Source organism: Telmatherina bonti (assembly GCF_933228915.1).
Source record: "Telmatherina bonti genome assembly, chromosome: 15".
Taxonomy (NCBI): Eukaryota; Metazoa; Chordata; class Actinopteri; order Atheriniformes; family Telmatherinidae; genus Telmatherina; species Telmatherina bonti.
The window spans coordinates 14,518,538-14,540,169 of record NC_136613.1 but is presented as its reverse complement, the minus strand read 5'-3'; the positions used below and the strand labels follow the sequence as shown (position 1 = coordinate 14,540,169).

General features: G+C 36.6%; 1 protein-coding gene across 2 annotated transcripts; it reads right to left on the bottom strand.

Annotated features, from left to right (window-relative positions):
- Positions 1–1,225: 1,225 nt before the first annotated feature.
- On the bottom strand, positions 1,226–20,708 carry LOC306766469 (sentrin-specific protease 7). Of its 2 annotated transcripts, XM_079254245.1 has the most exons (22): positions 20,631–20,708; positions 19,576–19,664; positions 16,774–16,889; positions 15,710–15,970; positions 13,606–13,727; positions 12,780–12,880; positions 10,407–10,728; positions 9,502–9,662; positions 8,282–8,422; positions 8,165–8,198; positions 6,137–6,364; positions 5,518–5,972; positions 5,158–5,285; positions 4,942–5,058; positions 4,718–4,834; positions 4,342–4,437; positions 4,086–4,258; positions 3,910–3,956; positions 3,759–3,802; positions 2,939–3,007; positions 2,707–2,857; positions 1,226–2,568 (listed from the first exon to the last, which is right to left on the bottom strand). In XM_079254245.1, exons 2-22 carry the CDS (start codon positions 19,630–19,632, stop codon positions 2,413–2,415), a joined length of 3,096 nt encoding a protein of 1,031 aa, XP_079110371.1. In that variant the 5' UTR covers positions 19,633–19,664; positions 20,631–20,708; the 3' UTR covers positions 1,226–2,412. The 2 variants fall into 2 exon arrangements, with proteins under 2 accessions (XP_079110371.1, XP_079110372.1); XM_079254246.1 differs by lacking the exons at positions 19,576–19,664; positions 20,631–20,708 and adding an exon at positions 17,007–17,227.
- Positions 20,709–21,632: the final 924 nt, after the last annotated feature.

The window sequence follows — 21,632 nt, the reverse complement described above, 5'->3', positions numbered from 1 at the left end:
GTCTAGCTGATACTGGAGTCGTGGTGCACTAATCCACTTTAAAGAGGTACTTGTACAAATATGGCCTTCATGGAATAGTCATCAGAAGGAAGCTTCTTTCAGGTCATTACCACAAAAATCTGCATTTGAAGTTTGCAAAGGAACATATAGACAAGCCTGATGCTTTTTGGAAACAGGTCTGTGGATTGATGAGGTTAAAATTGAACTTTTTGGCCGGAATGAGCACAAGCACGTTTGGAGAAGAAAGGGCACACAATTTAATGAAAAGAACCTCTATCCTACTGTTAAGCATGGGGGTGGATCAATTATGCTTTGGGGTTTTATTGCAGCCAGTGGCACAGGGAACATGTCACGAGTAGAAGGAAAAATGGATTCAATGGGATTTGAGCAAATTTTGGATGCTAACCTAATGCCATCTGTGAAAAAGCTGTAGTTAAAGAGAGGATGGCTTCTACAAATGGATAATGATCCTAAAAACACCTCAAAATCCAGGGTGGATTACATCAAGAGGCATAGACTGAAGGTTTTGCCATGGCCTTCACAATCTCCTGACCTCAACATAATTGAAAGTCTATGGATAGACTTTAAAAAGAGCAGTGCGTCACAGACAGCCCAGAAATCTCAAAGGTCTGGAAGACTTTTGCAAGGAAGAATGGGTGAAGATATCTCAAACAAGATTCGAAAGACTATTGGCTGGCTATAAAAAGTGTTTACAAGCTGTCATACTTGCCAAAGGGGGGAATAGAACTATGCAACTATGCTAACTATGCAGAGGCCATTTTTTTGTTTTCTGTTATTTTAAAAGTTAAAATGATGGAAATAAGATCTAACTTCTTTTGACATGTTATAAGAATGTCTAATCTGTAACTTGATGCCTTTTGGAGATGTTCCATCTTTTGTTAGCTTCTTTTTGGCACATTAAAATAACTTTTTACCAGGGGTACCCAAACTTTGGTGTCCCACTGTAATCGTTCACCCAAGTATGATACCAAATAAATTTTTTTTTTTTTTTTAAAGTTTAAGAAAAAAAATTGAAGAGTGAAAAACAGAACTCATGAGCTACCGCACAGCAAAGACATTCAGAAAGTTGATTTCATGATGAAAAATTCAAGTAGAAAACACAAACAATGACAATTAATGTTTCAAATTTTAATCCAGTATTGAAGCCAAAATATTTTGGAATCAATTCTTTGACATTCATCCAACACAGTCTATTTTGGGGGTGATGTAACGCATAAAAGAAACATACATCTAAACAAAAGGCAAAAGAAAAACTACGATACGAAGATTCATCTTTGTTAAGAATTTGGACAGTCGTGGACTGAAGTGTTTGAAATGGGCTTTTATATAGAAGCATACTGTAAAACATGCCAGTGTGAGTGCACCCCTTAACTTTTTGCAAATTGTGTTTAAATGAAACAAAATTAATGTCTTACATTTCCAAATGTAAGAGTTAAATAAAAATAAAATAAAATAAAAAAAAAGATAAACATAAATTACTTTGAATTGTCAATTTTCCTGCTTTACACCCTATGAAAGAGAGCTAACTGCCCTGCAATTTATACGATAATGTAACCACTTATTCTGCTGTGCATACAAAGAAGCTAACAAATAGTCACATTAAGACAAGCAGAGGACCACATTTCAGTGTAAAGAAAATTTCCAAATAATGATTTAGAATATTTTATATGCCCAGTCACGCAATGAATAGTGACTCAGACAACATCAGGATCCCTGGATTATTTTTGGGTCTGTAGTGGAATCAGTGCAGTGACAGATAAATAACAAAGAAAGTTTCAGTTTGTTGCAGAGAGTGGACTGAAGGCCAACAATGAAGTAAACTCCTGAGGCTTCATCATGTTTTAAGGGTAAATATTTTAGCATATTTGTACTCAGAAAAAAATGTGAACTACTTGTTTAAGATGTTTGTGAGAAATTAACTAAACTATTAGTTACAAAATGCACTAAATGCCGGAAAAATCTATGAAAACTTAGCAAAAATATTTTAGAAATGACGTTTCGCAAACAAGGTTTTACCACTTTAACACTTGATAATAAAACCAACTGATGGTTTTTTGTAACTGAAGATAGAAAATTAAATACAAATATTCATCTTCATAAAATTCCTAACAAGCATTAAAACAAACCATAAAAAGTCTTGGGGTGTACAAACCTTTGCATGTCTAGGTACTGTAAGTCTTTTTGTTTGGAAGTACAGACACCTTGTGTTTAACATTAGCTAATGCATTCACACTTACACACAGGACCCCCACAATTAAAAGTATTTCTGTTGTGTTGAAACTGAAGACTGAAATAACACTCTAATGTAAAGGAACTAGTTTCAGTTCAAACTGAAATGGCAATCACTCAGTATGAGCAGTGATGTAAAAAGTCTACAGGAATGCAGTGGGTTCAGCAGGACAGCTGCTTTTTGTGTTCCTTATCCAGCTTCTGATGTCGGTAAAGGTTGAGTATCAGATCTCTGATTTCGTCTCGTTTCCTCCTAACCTGCTGCCGCGGGAACCATTGTTGTAGTTGTAGAGGGAGGTCAAAGTGCACCACAGGGTCCTGGATGCAGAGGAACAATTTATAAAGATTAATTTAAAAACATATTGTCTTATTAAGTGTTAGTTAAACTAATATATAATATAATATATATACTTTTTTTTTTTCCATTTTTAAAACATGTATGAGTAAGATCTTTACTTTTAAAAAACACTCGACATATTGAAGCAGGTAAAGGCCACAGTCACTGCTGTTGTCCTGAAGGGGGACTTGGCAGTGTGAGCTTTTCATCTGGTCAGGTCCAAAGTCCCTTGTTGATCCACGTCGGACTTCCCATTCTGACTGCAAGTACCTGAGAGACAAATGTGTGTCAACTTCAAGTGCATAGATAAACACAAACAAAGTCAAAGTGGATTCAAAGTGTCGCACTCACTCCCGTAGAAGTTTGAAGACACGCTCGTGAAGAGAAAGTTTGAGGGAATCCATGATGAGGACACACGGCCTACAGAGAGGACACAGATGCAAGTCAGTGTTGATAGCCCACACTGTTTGCTGCTTTTATTCCCCACATTTTTAAGGTGAAGCATAAAACAACAGCAAGATACACTAAGTGGATTTGCAGCTTATACATCATCCTGGCTGATGTCCATTACCTGAGTTGGAGCAAATAAACAACTACACAGTATTATCTGAAAGCTTTTATTCAAGCAAATACTGAATGGCTAATAAACTATGTTGGCATCATAGACTGGAAACTAACCACTGACAAAAATGGCTAAGCCAAGCCCAGTCATCTCAGCCACATGTATGGAAAAGAAAATGCAGAAAGATCTTAAGCATGCGTTTTGTTTTTGGTTTTCCACAACTCATTGGATTGTGGTTACTTATTCATGTTGAGTATTGATGCTTTAAAGGCAGAAAAGCTGATTCAGCATATGATTAGCAATGACAACTACGCACCATAACTTGCAGACAATTCCATTTGCTTCAATGTATATTTATTTGTTTTGAAAAATTCTGTAGACATTGTCATAAAAATCAATCAATCAAATTTTATTTATAAAGCACTTTACAACAACCACAGTTGATCAAAGGACCAAATAAATGATCGAAGAATCTGACCTAATAACAATCAAATAACTAAGCAGAGTGATCAGAGACTGAAAATCTATGGACAGATTATTAAGAGGGTGTAAGTAAAGCATCATTGCTTGTCAGGCAGGTTACTGTGGAAACCAAGTCACCAAACTCACCTCTTGCAAACAGTTTTCCTCTGGCATGTCCGCTCTGTGCAGCTCTACAATAAAAAACATAACAGACCTAAACAAATATGGCTAAACCAATCGGGTGGAAAATGGAACAGCAACAAAAAGAATTTATTGAAGACAATGAAGTATTTCTTACTACTGGACAAGGTGCAGCATCTTTGGTTGATTCTTCTTTAGTATTTTCTAAAACATATAAAACAAAAACATTAACTTCAGCTTTTTCCAGCTGTTACTCTTGGCATCACAATCACAGCTTCAAATAAGCACAGATAGTAAAGGAAGATTTCCATGACCATGAAATAGAAGACATACCTGTTTTCGTATCCATGCCGTCACTGCATGGTAATATCAGTGGTGTCTCTGCCTCATCTTTAGAGCTTTCACATCCTTGGTCCTCATCTTCACCCTGTGACTCTCCCATCCAGTCTTCAGATACAGGCTCATCCAAGCCAGGAAAGCAGATGACAACTAAATACCAATGAGCTCTAAAGAGAGAAAAAGCAATGAGACATGTTTAAGTTTATACTTATGTGGGTGGGGGGGGGGCTTCTTTACATGTCCAACTTACTCCTGATTGACAGGCACAAACAAAAAGTCCTTTTTGAAGATGTCCACATGCCGTGTCCACGTCTTCACCCGCTGATGTCGCCTCTGCCTCTGACAGCTGGGTGCAAACAAAAATACAAGTTTAAACAGCCTGTTTGAATGTGATGTCAAAGTTTAATAGCTCTCGTAACATCCCACAACTACTTAGGTGACCTAGCAACAAGAGGCAACATCATAGGCTGAAAACTTACAAACCAGTTTTATAATAAATATCAAACTTATCAGTCTCAAAAAATTAAATGTTGTTGGGACAGTTTGACTTTGACAAAACTTGCTTGCTTCTCAACTTTTGCTTTAATAGAGTTTTGGAGACCGTAACCATACTAAACTCTACTTACGAGTCATTGCTGCCACCTTCGCTTGCATTGTCCCGGCGTGTCAGCTGCTTGTAGAAAAAGCTGCTGAAGATGTGGGAGCGCTCAGCCACAGCAGCGGATGCGTTCTGGAGGAGGTATCTGGTTTAAAAACATATCAACACAAGTCAAAGATGGCTCTTCGCCACACAAAGTCTTTAGGAAGGAGTCAATTTACCACTTTAAGGTTGTAAAAAAAAGACACTTACTTTAAGTAAAAATCAATTATGACATCATTGAGATACTGCCCACTGTCGAGGCACTGCAGATCTTCCATTGTCACAGTTATTCCTCCTTTCAATGGCGGTGGAGGAAACAGGATCAACCTAAACAGAAGAGGAAAGTAGGATCATGTTGTGTTTTACCCAAATGTATACTGCATGCAGCAGGCTATGCAGTATATATGCAGCCAGGTTTCGACTTGCCTGTGGGGTAGACCCTGATGTTTGTATTTAATCCAGTTGGAGCCTGGTTTTTTAAGTGACACCGAGTAGGACCCTCTGGTTCTACGACGACAAAGCGTGTATACAGGCATGGCTTCCTCCTTTTTTTGCTGTGGGAATAAAGGAGTTTAATATGGAGGTTTTGACCTTGTGTTTTAGGAGCCCACATAGCTGAGACAGAAAAATAAATGTGAATTTTCTTTCTTACAACAACAAATCCTTTCTTACAACCACAAATCCTAGTATGAAGAAAATGACTGAGTGAACAACTCATTAAATTAATATATGCATTCCCTCTAAGAGGAGGACTTTTCTTCTCTTTAAAGGTTGTGACCAACTTACATCAGTTGCTTCGTTGAGCACTTCCTCTTTTTGATCTACATTTGGTTCAAGTATTGTCTCCGTGTTTTCTTCTGGCGCCATCTCCAGCTCCTCCGTTGACTCTTTTTGCAAGTCACCATCCAGCCAAATGTGAACGGCAGGGATTTCATCTGCGTCAGAATGTGAACTCTCTTGGTCTGTATGCAGTTCTACATCCGGGCTCTTCAAACCCAGCATCAAGACCAAGTGCAAGTCCAGTCCACTTTTTTCAATCAACTCTAAGCTATCATCTAGAGAAAGAACAGGAGGACTGAGGCTGAGACGACTATACAGTCCATCTTCTTCATGGACTACAGTTGTTTGTTGTTGTTCCAGACTGTCGAGGCAGTCCATGTCGAGAACAGAGCGGAGTAAAGCTCCTTCCATTCCCACCAGAGGATCTCGGAGAGTCAGCAGGACAAAAGGGCTTCCTTTCCCTATTAAAACATTAATAAAACACATTTTAATATAAACAAAAATCATGGTAGCAATATTAAAAGAAATCCAAAATGAATATGCTTAAATGAAAAGCTAGCACAAATCCCTTCAAACTAAACATGTTTTTCATGCGAACGTGTTGATATATTTTTATTATTCTCACCAGTATTTATGCCGCCATCTTCGTCAACACAGTACTGTTGAAGGTCCCGCTGGATAGAGGCTGCTGCAGCTTCTGACACACAAAACAGCAGTACACCAGCGGGCGAAGGCTCGTCGTCTCCCTCAAACCAAATCCCCCGTTCCTCCATCTCTTGTTGCTCCCAAATGCTGTACTTCCTCAGCTCTTTGCGCTCCAAAGTTAACACTATGTCCATATGTCCACCTGTGTCTGAGGACAAGAGGCCATCAGGTTAAATGATTATTTCTAAGCTTGTGAATCAAATGATGAAAACTGCAACAAATAACATGTCATACATAATACGGAAAAATCTAAATAAAACATACAAGAGTAATAGCATTCAGTAAATCTCTGTAACCAAACTCGGTGGTCTAACCTTTTCACACTGCCTGTATCGAAGGTATGAGTAAAGACATTTGCTGCACATTGAGGTTCAGTGCCAGTACGCTAGTCAGCTGATCACAATACACAGGTTTACAATCTGTAAGCACACAACAATGAAGCTCTGAGCCCCTGTTTGATCAGTGCCAATCTGCAAAGGGACAGACAAAAGGGGACTGCTGCAGATGTCCTTTGTTTTGCATTATTATGGCCCAAACATTGTGTTAAAAAGCATGCTCTCTTTGTGTGACAGATTTTAGAGGTGTCTTTTTGTTTCACAGGTCCTGCTGCATAACACTACAGCACCACAAGCCTATTGGCCTTAAAACAAAGAAGTAAGAAGTTCTTGTGAAGAATAAGAAAGATTCAATCTTGCAAAGATTTTAATTAGAATAGGTTGATATACTAAAGATATGTAATGCAATGTTGTTTATTCACTTTGCTCTAAATTGTCAGAAAACAAAATAGCAATAACACCAGCAAAACAACAATTGCATTATGTTGCCCTTAAATTAAGGTTTAAAAAATCATGTGCCATATTAAAAGATAAAAAAAATATGAAACAGCTGATAATTAGAAACAAATGTAAGATAAGTCAGCTCTGAAAAGCTCCTGCCATCCTGAAAGCTAACAGAACGGGTTCTTTAGGTTCATTATTAATTCCTCTGGCTGTCGCAATATGTCATTTTGAGAATGTTATTGATGTGCATGTGGCTGATGCTCAGCCATGCACTGATTGTCCATTATGTATTCAACTATTTATGGAAAAAATTAGGCACATTTCACTTAAACTCTTGAGTTTCATTAGAGGGAATCTTAAATGTGTTGATGCACAAATCTTAGCAGACAGACTTTGAGCTTACACAGCAGTATACCACAGAGCTGCTTCCTAAAGTGCAGTTTTAAAAAATGTTGATATCTTGCACATGATAAAAAATTGGTTCACATTCAAGCTTTTTTTTCTCATTTATTCCATAAATGTAATGCTGTGAGGTAGGGGTATGCAAAGTCAGTACCTTTTCGACTGATGTCTTGCCGGTTTTCCATGTGTCCCTGTTCCAACACACCTGGCTTATAATAAAGTAATCTAACAGTCTATTCAGTTTTACACAATGACTGATTAGATTGAGTCAGGTGTATTGGAGCAGGGAGACATGGAGGACCTGCAGGATTGTGACTCTTGAAGATCTGAGCTGGATTCCTGCTCCAAGGTATTTAGTACAACTTTATATCTTTTAATCCTTTATGACCCACCTCACTGAAGACTGACCTTTCCTCAGTGAAGATTAGATTCAGTGTCTCAGAAGTAAAAGTGCTCAGGGGTCTAGAAGTTCTAATCCAAGAGTACAAACAAACTTAACTGAAATAGACCACTAAGCTTGGAGAAGGTAGTAAACATTCAAAGAGACAGGAACAAGTGGGTTCCTTATAAAAGGGAGTCCATAAGATCCACATTAAAGGTCGCAGATATGCTACAGATCTTGGCATTTCTATTAACACTATGGTCACACACATTAATCATATCTTATTTACAGGGAAATAATAAACGCAACTAAGATGACCAACAGGAAATGGTTAAAATGATTAACTGCAGAATGGATGAAAATATATCAATTAAATTAGTCTTACCTTTAAGTGGGATTATAATTTTCTCTTTTGCTATCTGTGGAAGAGTAAGAGAAGTTACAAAAAAGTTCTGATATAAACAATGAGTGTATGTATTGTGTTTTTTCACAGTGGGATTACCATGAGCCCTCCGTTTGCTTTCCCTTGGAAACTTCCACAGTGCAGAGCGTAGAATCCCAAAGTCCAGCAGTTGTAGTCCACCAAGGAAACAGGACAGAGTATCTCGGACAATGAAGACCCCTCAGCTACTACTTGCAGCATCTGCAACACAAAGGCAAACAGGGTGGTGTAGCAGACAGTAATATTTATGACATCATAACTCCTTTGCTATTTAAAAAAAAAAAAAAAACAACAAAAAAAAAAAAACCTCATTCTGAGTTTGATTTAGCTTTTCTTCTCCTTTTCTTTTTAACTCCAATACCACAGTCTGTGTGGGCTTTGAAACATGCTTACTGTGTCACCACCTAGTGGTGGACATAAGAAGAGCTCTTAATTGATTGTAACACAGATAAATATGGTTGTTAAAGGGGCTTTAAAACCATAGTTAAAACACAGATTTTTGTTTAAGTGTGATTATTAATCACTACAATGGAAACATGCCAACATGCCGTAATTCACAAAGCTATTCTCGAGTTATTTATTCTGTTAAACTTGTTGGAACCAAATCAACTTCTTCCTTTTGGGTAGATTGTATAATCTTTGCAGGAACTACAAGCTGTACTGAACTCTGAAAAGTTGAAGAGTTTAAATGAACTCTGGTGCATTCGCTCTGTCAACAAAGCTTATTTTAACTAAATTATACATTGTTAACCATATCTTGATATGCACTAAAAGAGACCTCCTAAGCAGAAGAGGCTGCGCTCAACACTAAATATAACTACTGCAGACCAAATACATGAAAGAAAACAAAGGCTGCAGTGCTACAGCTTTTCAATGCATCCCTGCTTCAACACACCTGGTAGCCTTGGTTTACAGCAAGACACTTCACTTGTTAGACTAATCTTTTTTTCCTCAAGTCATTAGGTCACATGCCAGATAAAGTCACTGTTGCTTAGGCAAAATATTCTCACTTATTTATTCAATTATCAGGTGTTCAACGGGACACCCTTTAGTGAAGTAAAACCTTAGTGCCCAGCATGATGTTGCCAAAACATTGTGACGTCATCTTAATCTGGGTATTACTTCAGCTCACTATAGAAACCTGCTTGAGCTCTTTTTCCATACACTGTTTAAAAACTGTGATAAAACTGTTTAAGCATCTCATGTTGAGATCAGTAGGAAACATGTTTCTCATACGCTGGGATGGAAAGCACCAAATGAAAATGGTATTTTCCACCAACCTGCATTTCTTCTGTGTCAGGAGCCTCCAGTTGTTTGGAAAGAGACTCCTTCGGAGACATATTCTGTGTTACTTCGTCCTGCACTGTGAGCTCTGTATGGACCACCTGGCTGTCGCGTTGCGCATTGCCACCACTCTCCTCATCATCACTGGAAAGCACAACTGACAACGCAAACGTGAAGAAAGTGGCAAGCTAGAGTCAATTCTTCAAGTACACATATGTAAATATATACATACTTTATCATAGCCGTGATAAAGGTCATGAAATGCAAATGAAAGACAAGTTCATTAAAAACTAATAAGATGGTCCTCAGATTTTTTTTGGTTTGTTTTTGTGTGTGAGTGTTTCAAGCTCCAGCTACGTAGATAGGAGCAGCAATACAGCTGTAGAAGCAGCAAACACTGAAGCTGTAACTGCTATTGTATATGATGATGTTGCTGGGTGACTGGTCACATTCACTGGATCTTGTTTAGTAGATACCAATTAATAACAGCAGCGCTCAAAAAGATCTGCGCCTTTTTATCATCTCGTTCTAGTCAGTCTCTCAGGGATTACACCTGCCCAATTTTCCCTCTGCAAACACCAACTAATGTCTTACTTGTTATATGATAGAAAAACAGCTGCCACATCAATAAAACAAAATTACCTGACCGTGGTTTTAATGTCATGGTTGATTCAGTGTACAGTGTATTCTTCATTTCGTAAAATGGACTGTGAGTGTATGAACTGTGTAAATTATTGATTCCTAAACCATTAGTATTTCTAAAGTGTCCCCTGTGGGTAAATCTGTATGCTTTCTGAGGTTAGGCAGTATGGGGCTGACACACAGAAAGTAGAATGAAATAAATCCGCCATAACATTGTCTTTTTACTTTAAGAAAGAAAGAATTACTTCCATGTACTTACTTGGTTCAGGGGGGCTGGTTTGAGTTGTACTGTCCTGCCTGGATAATAAGCTTTGTCCCTCGCTGCTAATTATGTGTTCTGCATCTAAAGTGGGACTGATAACTGGAACCAGAGCTTCCATCCGATCATCCTCCCCAACAGTGAATTGTACAATGCAACGGTCCAAATTCTCAAGATCTACATCTTCGTCTATTTCCTCCTGAATAACAGATGTTGGGGCAGGTTCCTCATCTTGGCAATCTTCAGTAGGGCCAAAAACACTCTCACGGTTGCGTTTTGGAGTGCTTCCACCATTACACTGAGAGTCCTTTCTTTTACGCCTCTGTTGAGAAATAAATGCATTGGTTTTGGTGAATATAAAACAGGCATTAAAATGAACTGGGAACACAGTAAGCCAAAGAGTACCTTACTGTAAATATTTACAAGAAACTTCTGAGCACCGATGTCATTGCACAGAGAAGATTTAACTATTGGGTTTTATATAGGTAGGGTTTGTAGCGTCTAACAAGGATAAGAACAGTGCAGTCCTCCTTTAGACCACTAGTTTTGTTAAGACAGCTGTACTTTGCAGTTCTTCTCTTAACCCCTTTAACTACGAAAACAGTGCCTCATATACTGTATTTCAGCTGGATGCTTTTACAGTTACCCAAAGCCAATGGGTTCTCGTGCACACTATCTTATAGCAAATATTACAAGGGCAGAGAAACTGCTTGTGTTTAAGAGGTCATGCAACTTGTCAAGGTCATTAACATTACATGGACACTGGACACAAACATTAAATGTGAAGACTTATGTAATTTTCACCTTTTTTTGTTTGTGCTGTGAATGTTAAAATTGCTCTATTGTGCACATTTCAGTCTAATTAATTTTAATATGCAAGTCCAGAAGGGCAAGAAAGAATCAAAAAATTTTCACAAACCCCTTCATTCATTTGGTATTGATCCTCTCAGATCAGCCTCTGCCAGAAACAATCGAACATAGAAAGCTCCGCCCTATGTCCTGCCAGCAGGCTGCGTCTGATTGGTTAACTGCTTGGAGTTGTACTACTAAGCAATGAAGATGGGTGTGGCTTTCTTCTCGTGAACGTGCACAAGCTAGAGAAGATGACCAATCACTGAGTCCCTCCCCTGGGACGTCACTCAAATCTCAAAGTAGAAAAAAACTCTCTAAAACCAATCGTTTCCATCGCCATGGAAACCTAATGGAGATTGTGCTGGAAAACTCAAACGTGTGTTCAGGTGATAAAAACGGCGCCACTCATATGTCTGATGAGCATTCAACACTCAACTACAATAGAAAGCTCGGAAAACTAGAAATAGCACAATAGAATAGAAATAGAAAGAGCACAGTTTGGAAACTAGAAGAGAGAGAAGAGGCCTTTTTCTGAGCTTTAATATTGCTGTAACTTTAAAAACAACTTCAGCTGAATGAAGTGCTTCACAATAACAACTGCAGTCACAGAAATAAATAATCATAAATTAAGATAACAAGCGCTTTGTTGCTAAAGAGTCTTAAGATGAACTCACAAATCCACCAATGAAACAATTACGGTACAAAAAATTTTAGACTGAAATCCTGCATGAAATGGCCAAGAAAGGAATGACATTTAAATTTTAAATACCTGCTGCTAAAAAAAAAAAAAAAAAAAAAAAAGAAAAGCATTGTGCAGCATAAATTAATTAATCTGAATAGATTAAATTTCTTATTGACTGTAAAGAAACATGGCAGATTTTATGCAGAAGTCTCTTATGGCTTTTTTCAAAACATTAAGCCAAAATTAAAAGTAGTGTCCACGGTGAGCAAAAAGGCTTTAAAAAAAAGTTTTTCAAGGAGAGCCGTACTTTGAACATGTGGATGGACTGGACACCACGATAGACATTTACAGGATGGAGAGAACAACTGAGAACTGATGTGAATTACAAGACGCATGTGTTGGTTTTATGTTGGAAGAAATGGACAAACCTCATATCACATTGCATGCCAGACAGACTCTGTCAACCTTAGATAATACTTTGGGTACTTCACACAAGAGCATCTAACTCCACAAGTAATTTTCTTTGGCTTGTTTTGTTTATTTAAGTATTTTTGTTTGTTTTTTGAGGGACTGTCTTGTGTGTCGGTATTTCTATTCTAGACAATACACACTCATACTAATCTGTTGGTAAATTGGACACAATAAATCGTTTGCAGAATGCCAATGAAAGGTGAATTATGGACTAAAAAAAAAAAAAAACAAGGAGCCACCACAACATTTGCATGACTTACATTAGCTGCACGCCTGTGCTTATGTTGTATTCTTTCTACCCTCTTTCTGGGTTTCAATAGAAATCTTTGATCCAAGTTAAAATAATCAGTTTAAAAACTTGTACCAACCATACTGTACTGATCACTCAGCCGGTCCTTGATGCTATCCGAGGAGAAATCACTATCTGCTCCATTCTCAGACGGCTGCCAGCTCAATGACAAGTCACAGCCTGTATGAGACAAACATTTATCAACCTGTGATGCCAAAAAGTATCAATACAACAATGACAACCAATAAAATTATAAAGTTGCACAGCTGTTGAAGACAGGATAGAAATTCTGGATTAAAACTGTAAATCTGTAATTTAGCAGAGTTTATGACTCATTGCACTCACAGTACCTCCGGCATATTTTAAATGTATACCTGCATCTTAAAACTGCTGCTGATATTCATTTTCACAGCTTGAAGATGCATTACTGTTTCTGCTTTAACTAGTTCAGAGGCATTAAGTCTCAACAGGTTTGGTCTAGATGGTGGTTCTGCAGCTTAGAATATTGTAGATTCAGTGCTTAGATACAGTAAAAAAAAAACAGATTTTTCATTAATAATAAACATCCATTAATATCAAGCCTTTAAAAGATGAAATTCTGAAAAAAATCAAACTTGACTTAAATATTATGTATTATTATGATGATAGAAATAACATTTTATTAACATATTCACAATGTGCTACTAATACTTGCTTAAGATCCTAACTTAATCAACGTTGATCAACAGTCAATAAAGCAGGGTTTTACAATTATGAAACTTCAATTGCACACAAATTATTATAAATTGAATTAAACAATAAATAAAAATCTCTTTCAGCAATAACTAAGCAAGAATGAGAATGTTTTGGTGATTTACAGAACGAATCCTAAAAAACAGAGAAGCACAACAGAGATGCTGACTTACCAACAACTTCGGAAAACTTTTCTTTTTCTTCACTGTCTTTGCCAGTTTTCACTTCCACAATATCTTGCTTTTCTTCTTTCGCCTCCTTGTCATCTTCATTTTTTGGTCTTCTCCTGAGAGACCTGAAGATGTGAGAACATACCTGAATAATCTAATTATAAACAGCGCAGAACGTAATATTTCCACCAGACTGTTAACTTTATAACACATTCTTGGCCAGGTTTTACAAGTGAGAAACACGGACAAAGCTCAGAAAGAAAATTAATTTTGATAAGTCCACTTTTTTTACAGTTACAAAAAGACATTCGGTGTGTTGCAAGTCTATTCTGTAAGATTATAATAGTTATTACAAATATAATGTGCTTTACAGAAGTTTGGAAGTTGTGATGTCTGCATGGTCAAAGCAACACAACTTAACCTTTATTTATAGAGTACTTTAACACAACGCCAGTGAACACAACGCACTAAACAAAGCATGGAGCAAAAAGTGAAATCAGAAACAAACAATAAAAACAAAAGCAATAAAAACACTTTTTCAAATCAAAAGCAGATCATAAAAACGGGTCTCCAGGCATTTTTTAAAAATGGGCAGTGATGGTCCTTCTCTCGGAGAAGAACCGATCGGAGGAATCGGTTTGTTTTTATTGTCATGAAGCACTTTGTGACCTTGTATCTATGAAAAGCACTATACAAATAAAGCTTATCTTATTATCTTAAAATGAATTCTAAAACTGACAAGCAGCCACTGAAGCGATGTTAAAATAGGCGTAATGTGGTCTTTCTTTTAGGCTTCAACCAGAAGACAAGCAGCGCATCTTGCATGAGTTGGAGACACGTGAGAGAGGACTGGCTGCCTTCAAAATAAAGTGCGTTATGCTGAGAGATCGTGAAGTCATGGATAACTGTCTTAAAGTGAGAAGCAGTTGAAATGATTTTGCCCTAGCGAGTTGACTGGGGTTAAAAAAGCAAGCCATAATTAAACATCTACAAAACAAGAAACCACAAACTTAATAATTGTAGGCTAGAGGTAATAAGAGAGCCATCTTCACTTTAGGAAAAAAAACAGTGCTGTCATTCTAAGTGCAAAAGTAAGCCAGGAGCTGTAAACAAAGCAATCCGTCCGCCTAAGTCAATGGATGGACGGCTCCATAACTTCAGACTGTAGTTTCCTTCAGTTGTCCATAAACCACCTCTATGTTTTGTTGGCAGCATACTTCTGGTTGTCTAATAGTGGCATAAGCCTTTACCTAAGCCTATGATCCCGATAAAAAAGGTTTTCACTCAGATTATGCTCAAGGCGCAGTTTCCTGTTCATTAGCTTGTTGGACACTCATCTAATCAGAGCTCCTTGGTGTCATAATTTTGGCTTGACAACCAGATAAGCTTCTGGAGGTTCTTTAAATAAAGCCTTTTGGACTTTCACTTAACCTCTGTGGAACATTTTCTTCAGATCTCTCCCTTAGTACGATCCTGCTCTCAGATCTAAAAACATTTCTCTCAGTTTCATGAATTGGTCTTCACTCTGACTGCAAGACCCGAAAAAACACGTGGCTGTCTTCATTATCATGTCCATTAAATCCACTCAGACATAGGCAGACTGAACTCAATTGTTCTCATAACAGGGACCGAATACTTCTATAAAAAGGGAATTCAGACATTTGTTTTAATAAATCACCAGAATGATCCAAAAACCTCTTTTCGCTTAGTGAGAGATTGAGAAAAAACTAATTGATCATGTGTTACAATAAGTCTGAACATATATGATATCTTTTCGTCAACCTTGCATCCTGGCAGCTGATACCAGTGTTATAAGAAGTTAACTGTAATGTACATATGAAAAAGCTTTTCCTGGAGCAAAAATTAGCTTACTTCTTACTTCGGTTTTTCTGGTTACCTAGTAACCAAATATCCATAGCTTGTGGACAGTTACTGCTCCCTGCTGGCAAACAGTAACTTGCATGTTTTTTCTTATTTAAGCTAATAAGCATTAAAGGATGAGACAGCCGTGTTTAATAGTGCTGGTAATCAGATTTTCTCTTTTCGCCAAACTAAGTGGCTTTAGTCTTTTTTTGGAAGATACGGAGCTTTAACAATGGTTTCCTACCTTTGAGAGGAGGAGGAGGAGGAAAGAGTGGTCTTCTTGTTGCTTTTAGGAGTTAAAGACTTGCTCCTATTCCTTGTTTCTCTTGGACTGGGCGGCGGGTCACTGCAGGTCAGAGGCTCCTCTTTGCGCCGACAATTGCCCTTCCGTGGACTTGAAAGTCTTTCGCTAGTTTTCATGGTGTTATTCTTTTTTATCCTTTCCAAATGAGCCTTTCCCAGTTCGGTCTTTAAGACATCTGTTAGTACCAGAAGAGGCTTCCTCCTTAAGGATGAAACAGAAAAATGTTTACAAGCCTTCTCTCTATCATTGTCAGCCAAAGTTTCTAACTTAAAGCAAAGTTTTCATTGCAGATAATATACGGGCATACCAGCTGATCAACAGGGAGTGGTCGAGTGGTGCAGATAAGGCACGTGTGTGGTCATGATAAGCTTAGTCATAATGCTTAGAAGTTGTACTTTTTTTAAGTAATGCAACTTGGAATAACGTCAGGCAATGGCCATGGATTAGGACCAAAGAAATGTGACTAAATATGGTGACATTTGGCAGAAAAAATACATAAGATCTAAAAACCAAAGCAGTAAAAGGACTAAAATGTCATATCATTTTTAAACTGAGAGGCAAAGAATCACTTCATGGGGTTATGGAGCACTAAACACTTGTAAAACTGAGTTTTTGTAACTGGTTGGAGGAATGGTGCTTGCACCATGAAATCTGAAGCAAATCATAGAAACTCTGTTGCACATCACAGGCTTAATTAACCTCATCTATATCCTTAAGTGTGAGAGCCCCATCTTGTGAAAGTTTAAGAAACTGCAATGGACATAACCAAACTCATTAAAGAACTCAATTTAAGCAAACTAACTAGCAGATCATTAAGCTTAGCCAAATTTATTATTTGTCTGGATTTGGATTTTTTTTTTTTTTATGTAAATATTTGGCAGAAATATTTGGCTAAGATCCCCATCACTCAGAACAGTGAAATTCACACTTCTGTTAATATCAATCCAACATTAAAAAACAATATTCAAACTTCATCTACCTGAGTTCTCCTGTTACAGGCTTACCTGGCTGTTTCCAAAGTGATCATGGTTGTGTGGTTATGATCAAACATCATGGATCCATTTTTATGTGTGGAATTACAAGATCTCAATTTGCAACCTGCAAATGCAGTCCAGGAAACCTTTTTTAAACAAGAAAAGAAAAAAACAGTGTAAGTCTCAAGAATATCCCTTCACATCCTTTGAACCTCTGATAAGATTTGTTCATGTGGTTATACAAAGCAAACCTTTTGCTGTACCTGTCCTTCTAACTTCCTACAGTCTGATGAAAGATATGTCATGGGGATTCTGAATGGGTTTTCCACCTAAAATTCACAGGCTGATTAGTAAATAAGCTTGTTTTAAATATAACACAGGCAAAAATAAAATAATAAAAAAATCATAATCCCTACCACAGAAATGCAGCAACAAAAGCAAATATGTAAGGTGTGTTTCCAATTTGTAATGCAGCCTGTTGAGATGATGTGTGAATATGGAAAGCATGAGGTGGTAGCTGTTGCTCAAACGGGGAATAAAGCAGGGTACGTAATCTCCTCATTTTGGTGAACTCATGGATAGCAACTGAAGCCCTTAATTAGTTCAAAAGTTTATTGATGAGTCACCGAAGACGAAGCATGAAGTTAGAACAATTGCTAGTATAATATTTTATGGCAGGAATTGCGTTGAAATATTAGCATTTTTATGTTTCAAGCTCTCAGCAGTTATGATTTGTTTTTAATCTGTTTTTTGTTCATCTAAACAGATATTTTTGATTAATGGCTGATGGTAAGATATACAATATTAGAAGATTAACTGTGACATTATACATTTCTTAGACAGTGGTTATTAACAAGTTTTGTATAATCTCTTGATAAATCAACCTGGTGAAAACAAAAATAATGAATAGATTGACTGGTAATAATAAGTAAAGGTTGCAGTCCTTACACTGCTTTTAAGCTCTTATGCAAAAGTATCCAGGACTGCAGCTACTTATGATCGAGGTTAGAGGTTTCTCTGTAACTGCAGAGCACATTTTAAATAAAAGCAACACTGACATCACCAAAGCAGATATATTCCACCGTAAAGCAATAATATTATTTTCTTTTCTCTATTTTTTAATAGCAGGGGTGTGTGAAGTATTGACAATTTATCATAGTTTTAAATTCAGTCAACAGAATATCAGAAAGCTCTCCGTTTTTAAAATCAGATGCTCATTAGTCAGTCTACTTCAGTGTTCCTCTTATTCGTGAATGAATGTGCCGCAACGTGGCAGCAACCCGCAGTGGCTCCGACCGTACTGTCATAATTATTACAATCCAACCAATGTTTTTTGGGTTTTTTTTTTTTTTTTTAGAAAATGAAAAGTTAATTTTTTTAAAAGAAGATTTTCACGCTGGTTTGGAAGCTGTTCAAGTGATTTCTCTGTGCACTTCATACTTTTTCAAGACGTAATATGATAAATTTCCATGACAACAGAAGAGTTGTTTATCAGCAAGAACAACTGATAAAGCTCTCCAAAATCAAGATAATAAGTGAAATAGTGGACCAAATCCCAAAAGAAATGAAGAGGAATAGAAGAAGATGGAGGACAGGAGGGAGACAGAGAAAAATGGTAGAAATTCAAACTAAATGGATGAGCATCGGGTGCAAGTTCTTTAAAAGCATACATTGAATGTAGTATTACTTGCTTAACCATAGCATGACTGCATGAACAAATTTGAACTCTAATGTGTCTGTACACTGCGTTAAGACTGTACAAACGGACTGTGATAATGAAATCAACTGAAAGCTGAAGGTAAGTGGAATTACAGTGGTTTTTAATGGCCATTGGTGCCACCCTTGACATGTTAGTGTTAGAAAAAAGATCTGCACAAGTGACATTGAGCGGTTAGCTGCGAGTTTTTATCCATATTATTTACCCAGAGAGGTTTCCTGTGTTATTCTGGCAGCAGTTTATACCATGCCTGGTACCACTGCAGATCACTAGCTCCGTCACTGCCAAGTTACAAACACAGCATCCTAATGCATTCATTGCAATCTTTACCAATGTCTCACTCTCTGCAATATTACCATGTGTGAGTGACAGATTATATCAACTTCTTTATGGACAGCATCACCCAACAAGAACAGTGAGATGCTTTTACAATCATGAAGCCTGAATCACCAGTGAAAAGAAAAAGCTCTTAAACATCATAAACATCAAACATAAAGTCTTCAGAGAAAAACAGAATTACTGAAGACAACACAGAAAACAATTTTTAAAAAAAGAAAAAAAAGATGATAAACCTTATCTTTTTTTTTTTTTTTTTTTTTTTAAGAAAGACGACAGGAAAAAAGTAAAAATGTCAGCATCAGCAGAAGGTCAAAGTGAAAAGGATCACTAGCTTTGTTTTAAAGGTGGAATTAGACTGATAGAAGTCAGACCTAATGAATGAATGAAATGAAATGAATGAAAATTAAATGAAAAATACTTTATTAATCCCCAAAGGGAAATTCAATACTGTAGTATATCATAATTACAAATAATGAAATGTAATGTAATGAAATGTTGTTCAGTTCAGAACCTATTAAATTTATAACAAAGTTTTATATACATAAGTACATATATAGTAAATGTCGTTGTTTGTTTTTACCTTATTTTATGTTAGTCATTTATATACATACAAAATAGAGATGCACTGCTATAGACTCTTAGTCCAAGCAGCAAGAAATAATAAAATGTCTTTGTTGGCATTCATAAATCAAGCTTTACTATTGAGTTAAGCATAAAATAAAGGTAATGTCATAAACACACAAGCTAACATGAAAATGGATATTAAAGTCTTTTACCAGCTTATCTTTGTCAACAGTAAATGGAATAGTTAAGGCTCTTCTTCGCTCCATCATGGTCCAAGGGGTTATAAGATACACCAAAGAGTCTAGGAAAAGAGAGATATATTTAAAAAAAAAAAAAAAAAAAACATTAAAAGAATCAAAAATAAACTTTAAAGGCACCTATGCAGGCTTATTTTTTCCTGAAGTTAAAACTCTAGTATTAATTGGGCTCAATCAAACACCTTCAACATGCAAACATAATGTTATTACAGTATATTTAAAAAATATCGAAACTTTAAGTTTAAGCTATTTTCCAAAAAAAAAAATGTAACAAAGTGCTTTACACAGAAGATAACATTTAAATTTAGTAAAACAACCTGAAACAAAAACAAAGTACTGAAGGGCAGCATTTTAATCAATACAAATAAAAATTAGCTAAATGAATACCTGCAACAGACATGACCAATGGTCTCCAAAATCAAGATAATCAGTGAAACAGTGTATCAAATCCCAAAAGCACATGGTATTTAAATATAAAACAATCACGAAGACATAACAACCAGCAAATAAACCTCATTAATTCAACTTAATTTCAACTCAAGAATGTCTTTAAGAAGGACATAAAGATGTTGATTCAATACTACACTATATATGAAGTATCACATCAAAGTGCTGATTTGCTATGTACAATGACAAATATGATGTGAAGAACTATAGCAATCACATATTTATTTGCAGCTGAGCAGATGACCCGACTGTGCAGATTTAGCGACCAACACTGTTTCTTTTGTCATTGAAGTTGATGTTTGTTGTGTGAAACATGTATCGTTTCTTATTTAAAAACGAACAAACAAACAAAACAAAACAAAACAAAGCAAATGCGCATTCCCCCCAGTGAGATTGTGTACAAATCCGCACCTACAAAATGATCAATTTAACAGCATGTTTTCTCAACGTTAATCCAAAAGAAAGTTTAAAAAAATCTCCTGAGCTACAGCTAGCCGGCGCAGCTAGCCGCTAACGCTGTACATTATCAACATCATGCTAACTGGAGCAGAGCCTAAACTTACCCCTGGCCAGAAATTATCGTCTGGAATTCAAACACTCTATTTGTAAATTGGAGACAACTACTTTAACAAGAATCTTTCCACACGCACCTTGCAGGTACAGCAAGTACAGAATCCGCACATTTTCCTATGGCCGAATCTGGACTCAATAGGCGCCTCTATTTTCCTCAGAAACTTCCGGTGAAAGGCGGAAGTGAATCTGGAGGGGTTAAAAAAAAAAGAGGATAACCAGGTTTTCTTTCTTTCTTTCTTTCTTTCTTTCTCCACCCTTCTTTTGTAAAAAGCAAAAACCTGAAAAAAGACGACTGCCAGTTTTACTATTTTTTAAAACAAAGTTTGATTTGAATGTGCAAATTAGTCGCACAGGTTTACTGGCAAGTTTTATTTTAGCATTTAAAAAGGCAGTTTTCCTTCCCATTTGCATTTACATAGCTTTACTTAGGTTTCTCTGTGCCACTTGTTTGGTACTGAATATGCTGATGTTTTTGGAATGAAAATTTGGTTTTGTTTTATTTTCTCATGTATCTGTATGTAATAGGCTTACTTACACAAGTTTGTTTACTTATTTGTTTGTTTTGTTTTACATTTACTTTTGTGTATGTTTTAGGAAGAGGGAAATAGGAAAAAGGTGAAATTAAAATTAAAAAATAACTTGTATAAAACACATACCTGAATTTCATGTTTTAATAAACTTATTTTGCAACTAAGTCATTTTGATCAAGTAAATGTTGGAGCCATCTTTGGACAATGCTAACATAATGATGGTCTTTTGCTCAGAAGTACAAAATGTGTAATTGGGTATTTTAAGTCTGTGCTTCAATTGCAAAGCAGTTTGATAATAAAACAAGTACATATATTGAGTCTACAACGTACACATGCAAGTGCTTCCTTTTTTAATGCTGAGTGTCATAAGTTTGCTAACAGCATCCCAGCCATGAAAAGTATGGATAAAATTAGCAACTTTCTGGATTATAAGTTATTAACTTGGTGTGATCTTTGACATGT